We start from the raw sequence: 13,412 nt of genomic DNA on the forward strand, positions 1-13,412 counted from the left end.
GGACTCAAAACACCGATAGTGCCATCGATAGTTCTGGCTGCTCTAGTCGCGAAAACACAGACGCAAGATAAAAGAAAAACAGACGAAGAGGGAATACGGGAAATACGCGGGAAGAGCAGCCAGAACGCCAAAATTTTCACGCGCAACGATTAACGAGAATAAACAGCGTAAGTAGCGGACAAGTGCAGGTGAATTGCAACGGTAATTGCAGAGTGCAATGCGCCGGAAAATTTTGCATAAACTTTTTGTGAAATTTCAACTGTGTTAGTGTGAGTGTGCAGCAGCAGCGAGTTAGCGTGCGTGTGTCTGTGTGTGTGAATGCGAGTGCGCTGGTGTTGAAAAAATCTATCTCTTCGCTACGCATTTTCACCCCCCGTTTTTGCGTATTTGATCTCTCTTCCTCTTCTTCTCTATCAGCACAGCCGCCTATGCGTGCGTGCGTGTGAGTGTGTGTGTGTGCGAGTGCGTTCTCTGCTTTCGTTTTTTAATTCTTTGTTTATATTTACGTATAGTTTGTTTGGGGGGCCCTGTTTTATTGTTGTTACCCGATGGCGGATGCTCTTTCCCGTTTTGATTTATCGCCCCGCCATAAAAATAGTGCCCAATTCTGATTCCGTTCCCAATTCCGAGATTCCTAAAAGCTCTCGCCGTCTGCTCCACCACACACACCGTCGTCAAAGTGCCGAAATATTTATGACCAACAGCTAGCAGGCTGTCCCTTTCGAAAAACTGCAAAAGTAATGTAAAGTATCTTTCAGATTTGCTTAATTGCGGGAAATTGTCAGGGGATAATGTGTATCAGCACTTTTATCCTAAGCAAGAATTCTTTTTAGAATTAGTTTTGTTCAGATGAAATCAGTTAAATCTTGATTTCGGATCATGGGAATAGCTAAATTAACTAGTTTTCCGCAATTTAACATTCCCCATTGTACTAAAATGTTAAAAACAATGATATGATCATTATTTATTATGGCATCCTAAAATATCAATAGTTATTTCAATGAAATTTCTATAAAATCGTTATTTAGATGCCTAATAGCTAAAGTACTATGTGGAATAAGGTGCTTAATCGTAACTAATTTTTAGTACAGATTATTGTAAATTGTTGCATATTGCACCTGTACCACAGTGATGTCTTAATAGCCCCGTCCATAAATTTGACGTAAATGGCCTGATTTAGAACGACGGGCACTTGCTGGCATAAATATCTGAGCCGCAATATTTGTTTTCCATAGATTCATTCGCCTTTCCACTGGCTTTTCCGCTCGTTTGCTCTCCGAGTCTTGGGAGATTTTCCTTCGGAACAGATTTCCACCAGTTGAATTTTGGCGCCCGCGCTGATCGGTTGTGCAGTCGGGAAAATCTCGCGTTTGATCTTGTGGACGAAAATGTGCCGTGCAAAGGCGTGGGTCTATTTTTAGACAACTTGCTGATTTCCACACTCGCCGCCGTGCTCTAAATCAGATTGAGAATCGATAACTGTCCAATTAATTGCACATCGTCGGGCTCTAAGGCCGTTCGACCAGAAGGGAGATATCCGGAATCTGTGGAATCGGTTATATAATCCATGTGCGACTAAAATGGCCAGCAAATTTCAGAGGAAACCATCTCCCGGCGGAGCAATGGGCATGGGAGGGGGGGCATCGAGTGTTTCCTCTACGCCGAGCCACCAGCCGAGGAAAAGGGTGAAACGCTGCTGCCGCAACTTCGTCACCTTTATGTGCACCCAGGTGGGCGTGGGCGCACTGATCGTGATCTATGCCATCTGTGGGGCATTCGCCTTCATGCACATCGAACGCCAGTTCGTGGACAAGACGGCTGGCCAAGTGATGGAGCTGCGCCAGAACTGCTCCCAGCAGCTGTGGAGCATCACGGAGCAGCACAACATTATCGATCGTCGGCGCTGGACGGAGGCCACAAACGAGGTACTGAGGGAGTACCAGGCGCAAATAGCCGGAGTTGTCAAACACGGCTATGTGGGCAGAAGTCCCGAGCAGATCTGGAGCTTTCCGGCTGCCCTGATGTTCTGCCTGTCGGTGATAACCATGATTGGCTACGGCAACATGGTGCCTCGAACACCGTGGGGCAAGGGATTCACCGTGATCTATGCCACCTTCGGCATACCGCTGTACATCCTGTACTTCCTCAACATGGGCAGAGTGCTGGCCAGATCGTTTAAGTTCCTCTACCGATCCCTGCACGATTGCACCCAGGAGCACCCGCGCCTGGATCGATTGGACGCCCTTGAGGGTGGTGTGGGCATGACACGCAAAAAGGTCATTGTGCCGTCAACTGCTTGCCTGTGGGTCATATTCTTTTACGTGCTCACCGGCACCGTGATGTTCGCCAATTGGGAGAAATGGAGCTTACTGAACAGCTTTTACTTCTGCATGACCTCGCTGTGCAAGATTGGATTTGGCGACTTTGTGCCCGGCGCCTCGCTGACCACCAGCGCAGATGTGAATGCGGCGACGCAAAAGTTGCAGGAGGACATTTCAGCCGATCCTGCCGAGCTGGCTCAGCTGCAGTCGGTGGCCGCCGATCAGCACTCCAAATTGGCCATCAACTTTGTCTACATGCTGCTGGGCATGGGTCTGGTGGCCATGTGTCGCAACCTGATGCGGGAAGAGGTGCGCCTAAAGGCACGCGAGATGCGCGAGGACGCCAAACTTTGCATGGAGGACACTCGGCTGCGATTCGTCGGCTGCTGCGGGAATCCTAGGGATCCGTACGAGGATGATTACTACTAGGATTAGGAGAGGTTGTTAGGAAGGGTTTCAAACAACGGCGTCCCTTATTCAAATTTATATTTTAAACTAAGCTATCACTAATCCGAAATGGTTCTATTCTGTTGAAACTAAAGAAAAAGCAAGTGTATTATAAGAAGATCGTATTTAACGTTAGGGTTATAGTTCTGTAACAGAAGTGGTCTATATCATCAGTTGTTCAGTTTAAATCTTTCGAAAGATATTAGGACATTTTAACAATTTGTGGAAGTTTTCAAAATAAGCGTTTGTGTGTGAAGCTGTGAAAATGATGCTGAGATTGGTTAATCCACCACTTGCCCTGCCCACCAAGTAATCCTCCATGTACCGATTCGATCCCGCAGCTCACCATTGATCAATTCCTGCAACTGCAAGAGCGGATCCGTAACTTCGAGGGCATGCTTGGCGGCGGCAGCGGGGAGCGTCTGTGCACGCCAAGCACTTCGGCCGGCCCATTCCGCATCTTTTCCGTGGCCGGATTCCAGAACCGGGCCAATGACATCGTCTACTGCCCACCGATTGTGCGTCAGCACTCGGTGCACGTGCCGGAGGACTCCACGGCCATAATTTACTTTGGTGGCGACGTGCAGGACTTCCCGGAGAGCATGGAGACGAACCGTGACAGCCGGGGCTACATGAAGTACAACCTCGAGAACTCGGCCATCCTTCTGCGCGAGGCCTTTCCCCGGTCACACATCATCGTCATCCGGCCCGTGCGGTGAGTTTTTACATATATTATTAATAATTTATATGTAATTATAACCGCATTTTCATTTCCAGCATGGAGTTCAAGACATTCAGTTGCTTTGACAACTTTGTACGGGGCAACAACGCTGGAGTTCCGGATCACACGCCCATGAACCATGCCCTCCAGCATCTAGAAAAGTGAGTGCATAGTGTACAATTCAAGAAAGATCCTATGAATACATTTGTTCATCCCCACAGACTGCTTCAGAATCTATCGCAGCGCCTGATCTCCATACCAGAGAACGAAATTCTGGATCAGGCCGCCCAGGCAGCGGCTGCTGCGGCGGCAGTGGCTGCTGCTGCTGCGGCCGCAGCTCTAACGCTCTCCAACGCCACGGTCACCTCGGAGTCCAACTCACAATCGGCACCGGCCAACGACAGCAGCCAGGAGATGGACATTGACATACTGCAGGTGCAGGAGAATATCACAGTGGACGCGGATGGTGCAGTAATATTTCCGATAGTGGGCAACGAAGTGCCTGAGGCAGTGAACAATGTGTCCGGGAATAATGGCAACATCGGCGGTGGCGGCAACGATGACAGTGTGAACAACCACCAAGAGCAAGTGAACAACCAGCAGCTCCAGCAGCAGCAGCAAACGGCGGCAGCCATTAAGATGACTTCTCCCACAACGGCGTTAAATGCCACCAACAATGTGGAGCACTACAACAACGATTGTGGTACGAGGCAGGCTTCCGCTGCCTCTGCAACAACAGGCTCGGCAACGGGCACCTCCACATCAACGGCAAGCAGCGACAGCAATCCGCTGTGGTGGCGGGAGAACCTCAATCTGGACAAATCAAAGCTGGTGCTGATTGGCTTTAGCAAGGGCTGCGTCGTGCTCAATCAAGTGAGTCGCGTTTGGTTCGTTACCTAGTTGATCCACTCGCCAATGCGCCAGCTTCAATCCTTTGCAGAAGTGTCGATGAAGCGTGAAGAGTATAAATCTAGACGTTGAATCGGAATCTGAGGATTGTGGCCCATACCCCACTGACCTTACTTATCTCCATGTTTCTTTTTTGTTTATAGTTCATCTACGAGTTCCACTATCTTAAGACGCTCACGCCCGACGACAGCAGCATGTGCCGTCTTCTCTCCCGGATTTCAGACATGTACTGGCTGGATGGCGGCCACGGGGGCCAGAAGAACACATGGATCACATCCCGTAGTTTGCTGGAAACACTAACGCGGATGGGTAAGTGGAGAGAGGGAAAATGCCAAGTTGAGTTAACTAACGAGTGGGAGTCTTTAAGCAGGCATGAACATCCATGTGCACCTGACGCCCTACCAGGTGCAGGATGATCGTCGACCCTGGATCAGGAAGGAGGAGAAACTGTTTACGGACATGCTGCGGAGGCTGAATGCGCCGATCACCCGGCACTTGCACTACGACAACCAGCCGGCGAATCTGATGACCCACTTCGAGGTGCTGCAGGCCTTTTGCCAGCACGTCCATGCGCTCAACCAGCAGCAACAGCAAATGCAGCAGCAGCAGGGAGTCGGCATCAGTGAGCAGTCTTCGGCGGCGGTTGCCGCCACCAACAATGGGAGCAACAATCTATTGGAAGCCGGCGAGGAGGCAAAGTGACAGCTGCAACTGCATCCGCATCACCACAGGCGTCGCTTGCATGCGATGCGCAAGGGTACCGCCGCCCTCAAGCGTCAGCAGGTGGCGCAGCTGCGCCAGCACCACCAGCAGCTGCTGGCTGCCGCTCCGGAGCTCGCGCTGGCCTCCTCATCGCGCCTGGCTGCGGCCCTGATCTCGTCGGCGGTGGCCCTGAGCGCCTCGTCCGCGAGCCTTGTAAATAGTCATCAACACAGCCATATGCAACAACAGCAGACGCAGCAGCCGCCACAGGCGCGCCATCATCACCATCCGGCAACATCACACAGGCATCACCACCACCAACACCACTCGAATCACCACTCACATCACCACTCGCACCACCATCATCATCATCATCAGTGTCGCTCGAAACGCAAACTGCAGAAATTGTATTATACGCTTTGCCGTTAGATCTGTAGCCTAACTATATCTATGTGTACTTGTACGAGAGAAAGTTTCTTAGAACCACCAGCAGCATCAGCACTTAGCTTAAGTCGAGTCACACCTACCACGTCCTATATATATATATATATTTTATATGTATGTCCAGTGTTTCGTCCCCTCATTTTTTGTACATGTATTTATTTATTCCCCTTTTTTTTCGTATTTTGTAACTTTATCTTTGCTCATCGCATTTTAGTAATTCGTTCCAAACTGAAAGCATAATCTCATCAGTGCAATAATATACATAATCCGAATATATATATATATATATATTTATATAGATGTGTATTTATATATATGCTGATTTAACAGACCTCTCTTATTTTATACAAACACTCCATGCTATTTATTTGTAATTGATGAAACGATTTGTGATTTGCGCACATGATATAAACTAAACATCGTAGATCATCGATCATCCACTGTAATCGTAGCGTGTCTCAAGCAATTTACGTTTTAAGTACCCCAATGAATTTATACATCATCCGCACAGACGCATTAATCTAACCAGCCTAAAATCTAAATCACACACACCCACAAAGCCCTCTGATTAAGTATTACTTAGCGTACGTAAGCTTACTTTAAGTTGCAACTGGCAAAAGATGCAAGCCACAACAACAAATGTACTTTACTTAGGTTGATCCCCAGTTTCCATCGCAAACTGGGGGCAAAGTATCAAATTTGTGGGACGAGAGCCTCGATAGCAATATAGCAATCTGCTCGTCCAGGCATAGACGACGTAGTTTTCTCTGATTGTGCTGGGCAAGTCAAAGAAGAAGTACTCAATCCAATGAATATTGCCAATTCAGATCCGAAAAGTAATTGTAGTGGCGATGGCGCGCGTTCCTTAAACTAATTATGTATATCGATGTGGAGATCATTACCGCTTCCGCTTATCATCCAAACAAGACAAGAGAAAGCCAGCCAGCAAACCAAGAGGAAATCCAGTGAGACGCACTGTGCATATAAGGGAATAATTAATTACACACAAAATTTCGTACCTTGTAGAATTTGCAGTTCAAAATTGCTTTAGAGTTTGTCGCTGTACATTTTACGGATTAAACTGCACAAAACAATTTTTAGGCAAGAAGAACCCTATTAACTAAAATTACAGAAGGTCGTAGATGTAAATTGAACATTATAAATGATAACGCTGCGAATTCGAAACCAAAAAAGTCGAGCAAAAAAACAAAAAGAATTCCCAATGTAAATTCTGCTGATTTTTGTGAGTCTGGTAATAAAATGAATAAGCATATATGGATGAAATGGCAGCTTCTTGTTTTCACATGTCCCCAAAGATCTAATCTTGCAGCTGCTCCTCTGGCACCAAATTAAATATAGTTTTAAACAACTTTTACTCATTAAATCGTGAGATTCTTTGAATGTGAAAACTGGAACAGGCCACATTGTGTTTCTTGGAATTCGTTTCTTTTATTCAATCTACTTATTTTAAAATAAATTACAATTCTATTGTACTCGTACAAAAAATATCGCTTGTGATGCGCCGCCAGACAGCTTCATCCATGATGAGATTGGTGTCCTGGGTGCACAGGTGGAGGAGTTGGAAGAGGAATGGGAATGGGAACGGGTTCCCGCCGGCCTGCGACTACGCACAGTCGTTGGGGCACTTGGTCGCCGTGCTCCACTCATCGCTGCCGTCGCAGCAGTCGCACACGTGATCATTGATGCGGCTGCTGGCCACGTAGACATCCAGGCCCCGGCCCGTGATGTGACGCTTCTGGTAGCGACAATAGAATCGCCCCTTGGCGCAGGCGTTCGTGCTGGGCTCGTCGCTGCCGTCCTCCTCACAGTCGCAGTAGTTGTCGTTCAGGTGGTCGAACGGGATCTCCTTGGAGCCGTCCAGACACCGGAACTTGCCCTCGAAGTTGGGCTTGTAGGCGTCATAGTCGAAGAGCCGTGTGCCCCTACAGGATGAAGACCAGGATAAGAAATTTTTCCAAGCCAGCAACGATGCATCTACTACACACCTGACAATCTTGATGGGATCCTCGTGGCCAGCAATCGCTGAGGTTTCCCCGCCTGCCGGAGCAACTGCATCGGCGCCTCCGCCATCGAAGTCGTCCACGTCGCGCTGTTTGCTGCCCAGCGACTGCATCATCTGCTGGTGCTTGCGCTTGATCTGCTGCAGATTCCACGGAGCAGGCACTCCGGGCAGCTGGTTCAGCGAGAAGGCCTATCGTTATTGTTTACATATTAAACACGGTGCACAGGCAAATCCTTGCGAGACTCTCACCTGATACGCGATGAAGGAAATTCCGACCAAGAAGATCAGCAGCAGGAACATCTTCGACTTCTGCTTGTAGAAGGGCTTGAAGTATATATTCTCCCGCTTCACCCACGTCTTACGCATATTGTCCTTGTTTTTTCGCTCTGGCCAAGTAATGTATAAAAAATATGTTTTGTTTACGAACTAGCATTGTTTTTGTACATGCATGCGTTAGACAACACTGCTGGGCTGGGGCTTAGGGTTGTCATCCATCCCGGGAAAATGTAATCAACTATAAAGCGATTTATTTAAATTTTGTTGCTGAAGTGTAATTTTGCTTGTATAACTTTTAACAGTTTGAAAGAATAATAAATTTTTTTAAAATAAAAGCGCAAAGCACCTCAATTGCATTTCCGCTGAATCGTAAAGTCTTTCACAACTCCAAAGACCCATTAACAATATCACTTTTTACAGAACACTTGTTTATTGAATCATTGTATAAATAAGTAGTAAACTTTAGATCTATCGTCTCCGCTGATAGGTAAAAGTACTCTCGCCCTCCGATCACATAAGCATTTCATTACCGGTCGATTTATTTGATTTGGCAAGGGCATGATGTAAATGCATTGGACATTTGAGCATACGTCTAGTAGAATCTGAGATTGGTTTATGAGGTGCGAGGGAAAATAAATAAGTTCAGATGGCAGAAGGAATGGTTTTGGCAGTCTCTCGCAGGGATTAGGTGGCATTCAGGAAGCCCTCGTTCTTGTAGACCTCGATCACGTTCTCGATGATCTCCCACTGGTTCTCTCGGGTGAAGTCCTTGACCAAGGGCTTGTACCACATGGCGGATTCGTCGGACTCGTCGGTGAGCGGCACCTGGATGCCGTAGGTCTGGAGGGCCAGCGACAGGCACCCAATGGCTACATGGGTGGGCTTGAACTTGAGGATATTGGCGCTGTGGTGAAAGTCTTGCAGATACGAGGCGGCTGCCTTGGCAATGGGCACCGAGTTCCACACCTCGGTGCCCACCCAGTCTTGTAGGGTCTTCATGTAGTGTAGTAAGTACTTGTGGGCCAGATCTATGTTGAGATCGAAGCACAGGGTGCGCGTGATGAGCAGCTCGGCCTGGACAATGGCATCCCGCATCGACCAGTACTCATCGTTCAGGTCGACTGGATCATTGCCCCGGTTCAGGGTGCAGTATGCCACGTTGATGACATCGCGTATCTTGACACTTTCGTCTTCCTTGATTTTGCCAGCCAAGTACAGTGAGCCCGCGGCAATGAGCTGTGGATTCCAGAAGGTTTCTCATGAGATGGGGTCGGATTGGGGGCATTGTTTACTTACGAACTCATCGTAGTCGCTGGCCTTGACCTCCCGGAAGAAACGATGGAACACTATGGCCGCACAGGCCGCCGTCAGCGGTTTCATTTTCAACTTGGCAGCGCACTCGAAGATGTACATCGGCACCACGCCGGGTTTGTTCATTTTGCTGCGGCACAGATGGCACAGATATGTTGTACATTGATGGTATCTTTAGATCATTCAACTTACCGATAGTCAATGGGCTTCATGGTCTGCGCCTTGTTCAACTCCACGTGCTGCTGCATCGACATGACATCCAAAACGTTTTTCATGCTGCTACTCCCAGGCCGAACTGAATGAAAGGATGGAGGTGGGTGGATTTAAGCGATTTCGTTGACACTCGAGGAGCAAGATAAAAGCAATTGGACTGGTTGGGGAAATGGTTGTGAACTGAGACCACCGAAAAGTCGAAAGGCGACAAACCGGTTTGATTGGACTGCAGCGCTGTAATGGGAGATATGGTATCATATGCAAGTCGATCGGGAAAACTAACGGGCCCGAAGGTATGTCAGCTGTTCGATTGGGATCCAATAAAACGGTGCCTGATTTGTTTGTCTCAGAACCTCCAATGGTGTTTTCAAAAATAGTACCTACAACTACAGGCCAAACAGCTGTTCAAATACACAGTGTTGATAAAGTATAATACTTCCGTTTCAAAGGGTTATACATGATAATCAACCCTTATAGATAATTACCAGAAAGCGCCGAGCCATAGACTTACATTTATATTCAAATTTATTTACCTTCACGTGTCAGATTTGAAAGTCAGCTAAATAAATTAATTGTTGCTCAACACTAGGTCTCAAACCAAAGTGCACTGAACAAAATAAAATTAGTCACATGAGTTGAAAATTATTATAATTTACTAAATGCCAACTATATGCAAAGTATTTTCAGTTAATTTTTACACCCATACACTTTTTTGTTTTTATAACATATATATATATAAAAAATATATAAAATGCAATTTCAAAATTATTTTGTTTTTCTCAGTGCTCCATAGGCCGATAGTGCGATAATCGCACATCGATAACACTCGATACACACACCTCCATCGCCAGCTGTTCCGCCTGCGCCCCCCGCGCACATAAACACCCGTAATAAGTATATTATCATTGCGAAAACCAAGTGCAACAGCAGTTCCAAAGTCAGCTAAACAGGCAAATGCGTCGCCAGCATCGGAAGATGGATCAATAGAGCGCGAGTCTGCAACCCCCGACCACTAATTGGATTCCCTCGGGCGCCCTGCCCACCAGGAAACGGAAATCGCCGACCAGCTCGGCTCAGAAAATCACTTGAGAGATACACAACAAAGAGGCGAAAAGAAAAGCATGAAGGCGAGCAAGACACGGGCTGTGCGCCTCACCAGTTTGACGGAGGACGTGGCCGCCGTACCGGAGGATGCACCATTCCGGGCACGCCTGCACGTCCTCTTCGCCCAGATCGAGCGGGAGTTCGAGCAGTTGTATCTGGAGAACCAGGCCCGTGAGTAGCATATACATATAATACACAACTTAATCAACTTAATAATCAGAAAATAATTTAAAAAAACTTTAATATTTATTGCTTACATATGTTATAGTGCAGGAGAAGCTGGATATAGCCACCGCCACCAAGGAGTCATTGATTCCACCCGATGCCAGATCCGCAGCAGGAGGTTCAATGAGCACTCAGGCCTCATCCGCAGCGTTGGCCACGCCTCCCACCCAGACGGATGAAGTGGCGGGCAGCTTCCTGGCTGCCGCATCCAGTACACACAAGAGCTTAAAGGCCAAACTAAGCAGCGCTACCGGCGGCAGCAAAGCCAAGGCCAGCAACAAGATCAAGGCCCAGACCAGCCGCATCGTGTCCAGCTTCAAGGCGCCCACAGTGGTCAGCACAGTGGTGCGAGAATTCGGCGGCCACAAGGATGGCATCTGGCAGGTGGCCGCCAAGGCGGGACAACCCATCATTGGCACCGCCTCCGCCGATCACACGGCCTGCATCTGGGGCGTGGAGAGCGCCAGGTGCCTGTTGCAGTACCAAGGGCACGCCGGCTCCGTAAACTCCATCAAGTTCCATCAGCAGCGAGATCTCGTGCTCACCGGTAGCGGTGATGGAACTGCCCATATCTGGCAGGCGGCCGTCAACTGGGAAGTGCCCAAGTGAGTAACTTTGCAATATATAGTAGATCTAGTTGATCAATAATCATTGCATGATTTTCAGGAAGGGCCATTCTTCAGAGGAGGAACTGGACGACAGTGATGAGCAGGTGGAAGATCGCGATCGTGTGGACACCTTGCGCACTCCGCTCTGCGAGTTCACAGGCCCCGGCGGTCATCTTTCAGTGGTGGTGGCCGCCGATTGGCTCTCTTCGATGGATCAGATCATCACGGGCAGCTGGGATCGGACTGCCATCCTGTGGGACGTGGAGACAGGCCTGCCACTGCAGCCGCTCACTGGACACGACCACGAGCTCACCCACGTGTCGGCACATCCCACCCAGCGCCTGGTGGTCACCGCTTCCAGGGACACCACGTTCCGTCTGTGGGACTTCCGAGAGGCAATCCCAGCGGTCTCCGTCTTCCAAGGGCACACGGAAACGGTTACGTCCAGTGTGTTCGCACGCGACGACAAGGTGGTGTCCGGATCAGATGATCGCACAATCAAGGTCTGGGAGCTGCGCAACATGCGCTCCGCCTTGGCTACCATCCGAACGGATTCCTCGGTCAATCGCTTGGCGGTCTCCACTGGTGGAATAATCGCCATACCGCATGACAATCGGCAGATCCGGCTGTTCGATTTGAACGGGCAGAGAGTCGCCCGATTGCCAAGGACCAGTCGGCAGGGCCACCGACGGATGGTGTCGTCTGTAGCGTGGGCGGAGGAGCCGCTGCTGGATTGCGACCTCTTCTCCTGCGGCTTCGATCGCCGCGTTTTCGGCTGGTCCATCGTTCTTCCGAAGGACAATTGAAGGCGGCTGAAGCGGAGAGCTGCTGCACCAAAGGAATGAGGAGGCGCAGCTCTGCGAAATCCGAAACATCTCTCGAACAAAGAAGCATCCCCAATGCGATGCCCACATACTTACATATATGTAACCGTTTATCATAGATCAAGTATTATGCAGACATTGTTCAGGATGTTCTACTATCTAGTTGTCGCCCACTGAGTGTAATTATCGTTGCTTTTTGCCAAATAGTCGTGGCATAGCGTGCTGCACGAACTACATATTATCATTGTTATAGCATACATATATGCGTTGGGACTGGGCTAAAGGCTTCGGAGTGCAGAGCTTCCGATGTCCAGATCCAATTTTATCTGTGTTTTACTACCATAATACATATTATAGACGTCTAAGGCATTAACGCTTTAGCCAACATGAATAAACATAATCAAGCACCCGATTCATCGCTGGGTATATCCTAAAACTGGCCTTTAAATTGGGAGTGCATTTTAGTGGAGTATATATTTCTTCGTTTCCTTTATATACATTTTCATACTTATTAACTAGGGCAAAGCATTCGTAACGATTAATACATATATATAGTCCATCGCCTATTTGGTGGTTACTAATTTGGAATAGAATGGCATTGGCATTGGCTCACAGATGAGCGAACTTCAGCACCAGCAGGCCGACGAGTATGCCCACCTCGAGGATGATGATCAGGATCAGGATGATCTTGTTGTAGAGCACCTCCCGGCTCAACTTCCGGATGATGACCCTCGACTTGGACAGATCTTGATCGGCGTCCTCCAGGCGGCGCGTAGTGCGCAGCAGCGACTCCCTCTGCTCGCCCAGTTCTCCGAGCACCTGTTGATGCGGAAGCCAGTATTAGTTAGCTCTGTTCATGGCTAGTTTCTGGGTAATTACTTCCGCCCCCATGTTCTCCGTTTCGATGGCAATCTGGTTGGATCGCTGGATACTGTCCGTCGTCCGCTGCAGCACGTCGTAGGTGCTGGCCGCGAGCTGCGCCTGCCTGCGCTCCTGGTCGCTGCCGCTGGGCAGCTGGCTATAGCCGGCGTAGGACATAATTTGGTAACAGCTTTTAATAAATTAAATGCGATGCAGTGGGAATATCAAAACAAAACAAAGGCAGAGTGTGGCCGTTGGGAGCGATGTAGTAAAAACACCATTTGGTAAGGTACTAACGCGTTATGCGTGGAGCCACCTGTTAACACTTTATGCACTTAACAGCACTTAAAACAGTTGAAATTTAAAATTATACTGTTACCAAATAAGCTTAATATTATTTTATATTCTAATTTCTAATTAAAT

The 13,412-nt window shown here is 48.4% G+C and overlaps 7 protein-coding genes across 9 annotated transcripts; 4 read left to right on the forward strand and 3 right to left on the reverse strand.

Annotated features, from left to right (window-relative positions):
* Positions 1-25: 25 nt before the first annotated feature.
* Positions 26-5,125, forward strand: LOC117143174 (UPF0565 protein C2orf69 homolog). Of its 2 annotated transcripts, none has more exons than XM_033307688.1 (6): positions 26-167; positions 3,110-3,483; positions 3,546-3,650; positions 3,711-4,362; positions 4,542-4,707; positions 4,766-5,125. In XM_033307688.1, exons 2-6 carry the CDS (start codon positions 3,164-3,166, stop codon positions 5,098-5,100), a joined length of 1,578 nt encoding a protein of 525 aa, XP_033163579.1. In that variant the 5' UTR covers positions 26-167; positions 3,110-3,163; the 3' UTR covers positions 5,101-5,125. The 2 variants fall into 2 exon arrangements, with proteins under 2 accessions (XP_033163579.1, XP_033163580.1); XM_033307689.1 differs by having other exon boundaries at positions 27-167; positions 4,769-5,125.
* On the forward strand, positions 964-3,102 carry LOC117143176 (TWiK family of potassium channels protein 18). The gene has a single exon (XM_033307690.1). The coding sequence runs from the start codon at positions 1,581-1,583 to the stop codon at positions 2,748-2,750; it is 1,170 nt and encodes a 389-aa protein (XP_033163581.1). The 5' UTR covers positions 964-1,580; the 3' UTR covers positions 2,751-3,102.
* Positions 5,120-6,820, forward strand: LOC117143178 (midnolin homolog). Its single transcript, XM_033307694.1, has one exon. It carries the CDS (start codon positions 5,146-5,148, stop codon positions 5,527-5,529), a length of 384 nt encoding a protein of 127 aa, XP_033163585.1. The 5' UTR covers positions 5,120-5,145; the 3' UTR covers positions 5,530-6,820.
* A 157-nt stretch (positions 6,821-6,977) lies between these two features.
* LOC117143177 (glucosidase 2 subunit beta) lies at positions 6,978-8,027 on the reverse strand. Of its 2 annotated transcripts, none has more exons than XM_033307692.1 (3): positions 7,817-8,027; positions 7,551-7,738; positions 6,978-7,487 (listed from the first exon to the last, which is right to left on the reverse strand). In XM_033307692.1, exons 1-3 carry the CDS (start codon positions 7,931-7,933, stop codon positions 7,169-7,171), a joined length of 624 nt encoding a protein of 207 aa, XP_033163583.1. In that variant the 5' UTR covers positions 7,934-8,027; the 3' UTR covers positions 6,978-7,168. The 2 variants fall into 2 exon arrangements, with proteins under 2 accessions (XP_033163583.1, XP_033163582.1); XM_033307691.1 differs by having other exon boundaries at positions 7,551-7,756; positions 7,817-8,025.
* A 337-nt stretch (positions 8,028-8,364) lies between these two features.
* Positions 8,365-9,738, reverse strand: LOC117146073 (cyclin-Q). The gene is made up of 4 exons (XM_033312016.1): positions 9,651-9,738; positions 9,347-9,449; positions 9,140-9,284; positions 8,365-9,079 (listed from the first exon to the last, which is right to left on the reverse strand). Exons 2-4 carry the CDS (start codon positions 9,427-9,429, stop codon positions 8,528-8,530), a joined length of 780 nt encoding a protein of 259 aa, XP_033167907.1. The 5' UTR covers positions 9,430-9,449; positions 9,651-9,738; the 3' UTR covers positions 8,365-8,527.
* A 468-nt stretch (positions 9,739-10,206) lies between these two features.
* LOC117146072 (WD repeat-containing protein 37) lies at positions 10,207-12,564 on the forward strand. Its single transcript, XM_033312015.1, has 3 exons — positions 10,207-10,642; positions 10,740-11,301; positions 11,363-12,564. Exons 1-3 carry the CDS (start codon positions 10,489-10,491, stop codon positions 12,108-12,110), a joined length of 1,464 nt encoding a protein of 487 aa, XP_033167906.1. The 5' UTR covers positions 10,207-10,488; the 3' UTR covers positions 12,111-12,564.
* A 19-nt stretch (positions 12,565-12,583) lies between these two features.
* LOC117146074 (vesicle transport through interaction with t-SNAREs homolog 1A) lies at positions 12,584-13,250 on the reverse strand. Its single transcript, XM_033312017.1, has 2 exons — positions 13,008-13,250; positions 12,584-12,947 (listed from the first exon to the last, which is right to left on the reverse strand). The coding sequence occupies exons 1-2, from the start codon at positions 13,164-13,166 to the stop codon at positions 12,738-12,740; spliced, it is 369 nt and encodes a 122-aa protein (XP_033167908.1). The 5' UTR covers positions 13,167-13,250; the 3' UTR covers positions 12,584-12,737.
* Positions 13,251-13,412: the final 162 nt, after the last annotated feature.

The sequence above is a fragment of the Drosophila mauritiana genome, chromosome 3R (assembly GCF_004382145.1).
Source record: "Drosophila mauritiana strain mau12 chromosome 3R, ASM438214v1, whole genome shotgun sequence".
NCBI lineage: Eukaryota > Metazoa > Arthropoda > Insecta > Diptera > Drosophilidae > Drosophila > Drosophila mauritiana.

What these genes read in the sequence shown, in the direction of transcription:
- LOC117143177 (XM_033307691.1), bottom strand. Translation starts at nt 7,933, where the DNA reads ATGCGTAAGACGTGGGTGAAGCGGGAGAATATATACTTCAAGCCCTTC. An exon ending in TTTCCTTCATCGCGTATCAG is followed by an intron (nt 7,757 to 7,816) that starts GTGAGAGTCTCG and finishes CAATAACGATAG; the next exon opens with GCCTTCTCGCTGAACCAGCT. An exon ending in GATCCCATCAAGATTGTCAG is followed by an intron (nt 7,488 to 7,550) that starts GTGTGTAGTAGA and finishes TTCATCCTGTAG; the next exon opens with GGGCACACGGCTCTTCGACT.
- LOC117146072 (XM_033312015.1), top strand. Translation starts at nt 10,489, where the DNA reads ATGAAGGCGAGCAAGACACGGGCTGTGCGCCTCACCAGTTTGACGGAG. An exon ending in GTATCTGGAGAACCAGGCCC is followed by an intron (nt 10,643 to 10,739) that starts GTGAGTAGCATA and finishes CATATGTTATAG; the next exon opens with TGCAGGAGAAGCTGGATATA. An exon ending in GTCAACTGGGAAGTGCCCAA is followed by an intron (nt 11,302 to 11,362) that starts GTGAGTAACTTT and finishes CATGATTTTCAG; the next exon opens with GAAGGGCCATTCTTCAGAGG.
- LOC117143176 (XM_033307690.1), top strand. Translation starts at nt 1,581, where the DNA reads ATGGCCAGCAAATTTCAGAGGAAACCATCTCCCGGCGGAGCAATGGGC.
- LOC117143178 (XM_033307694.1), top strand. Translation starts at nt 5,146, where the DNA reads ATGCGCAAGGGTACCGCCGCCCTCAAGCGTCAGCAGGTGGCGCAGCTG.
- LOC117143174 (XM_033307688.1), top strand. Translation starts at nt 3,164, where the DNA reads ATGCTTGGCGGCGGCAGCGGGGAGCGTCTGTGCACGCCAAGCACTTCG. An exon ending in GCCCTCCAGCATCTAGAAAA is followed by an intron (nt 3,651 to 3,710) that starts GTGAGTGCATAG and finishes TCATCCCCACAG; the next exon opens with ACTGCTTCAGAATCTATCGC. An exon ending in GGAAACACTAACGCGGATGG is followed by an intron (nt 4,708 to 4,765) that starts GTAAGTGGAGAG and finishes GGAGTCTTTAAG; the next exon opens with CAGGCATGAACATCCATGTG.
- LOC117146073 (XM_033312016.1), bottom strand. Translation starts at nt 9,429, where the DNA reads ATGAAAAACGTTTTGGATGTCATGTCGATGCAGCAGCACGTGGAGTTG. An exon ending in ATGAAGCCCATTGACTATCG is followed by an intron (nt 9,285 to 9,346) that starts GTAAGTTGAATG and finishes TCTGTGCCGCAG; the next exon opens with CAAAATGAACAAACCCGGCG. An exon ending in CCAGCGACTACGATGAGTTC is followed by an intron (nt 9,080 to 9,139) that starts GTAAGTAAACAA and finishes TGGAATCCACAG; the next exon opens with CTCATTGCCGCGGGCTCACT.
- LOC117146074 (XM_033312017.1), bottom strand. Translation starts at nt 13,166, where the DNA reads ATGTCCTACGCCGGCTATAGCCAGCTGCCCAGCGGCAGCGACCAGGAG. An exon ending in CGGAGAACATGGGGGCGGAA is followed by an intron (nt 12,948 to 13,007) that starts GTAATTACCCAG and finishes CCGCATCAACAG; the next exon opens with GTGCTCGGAGAACTGGGCGA.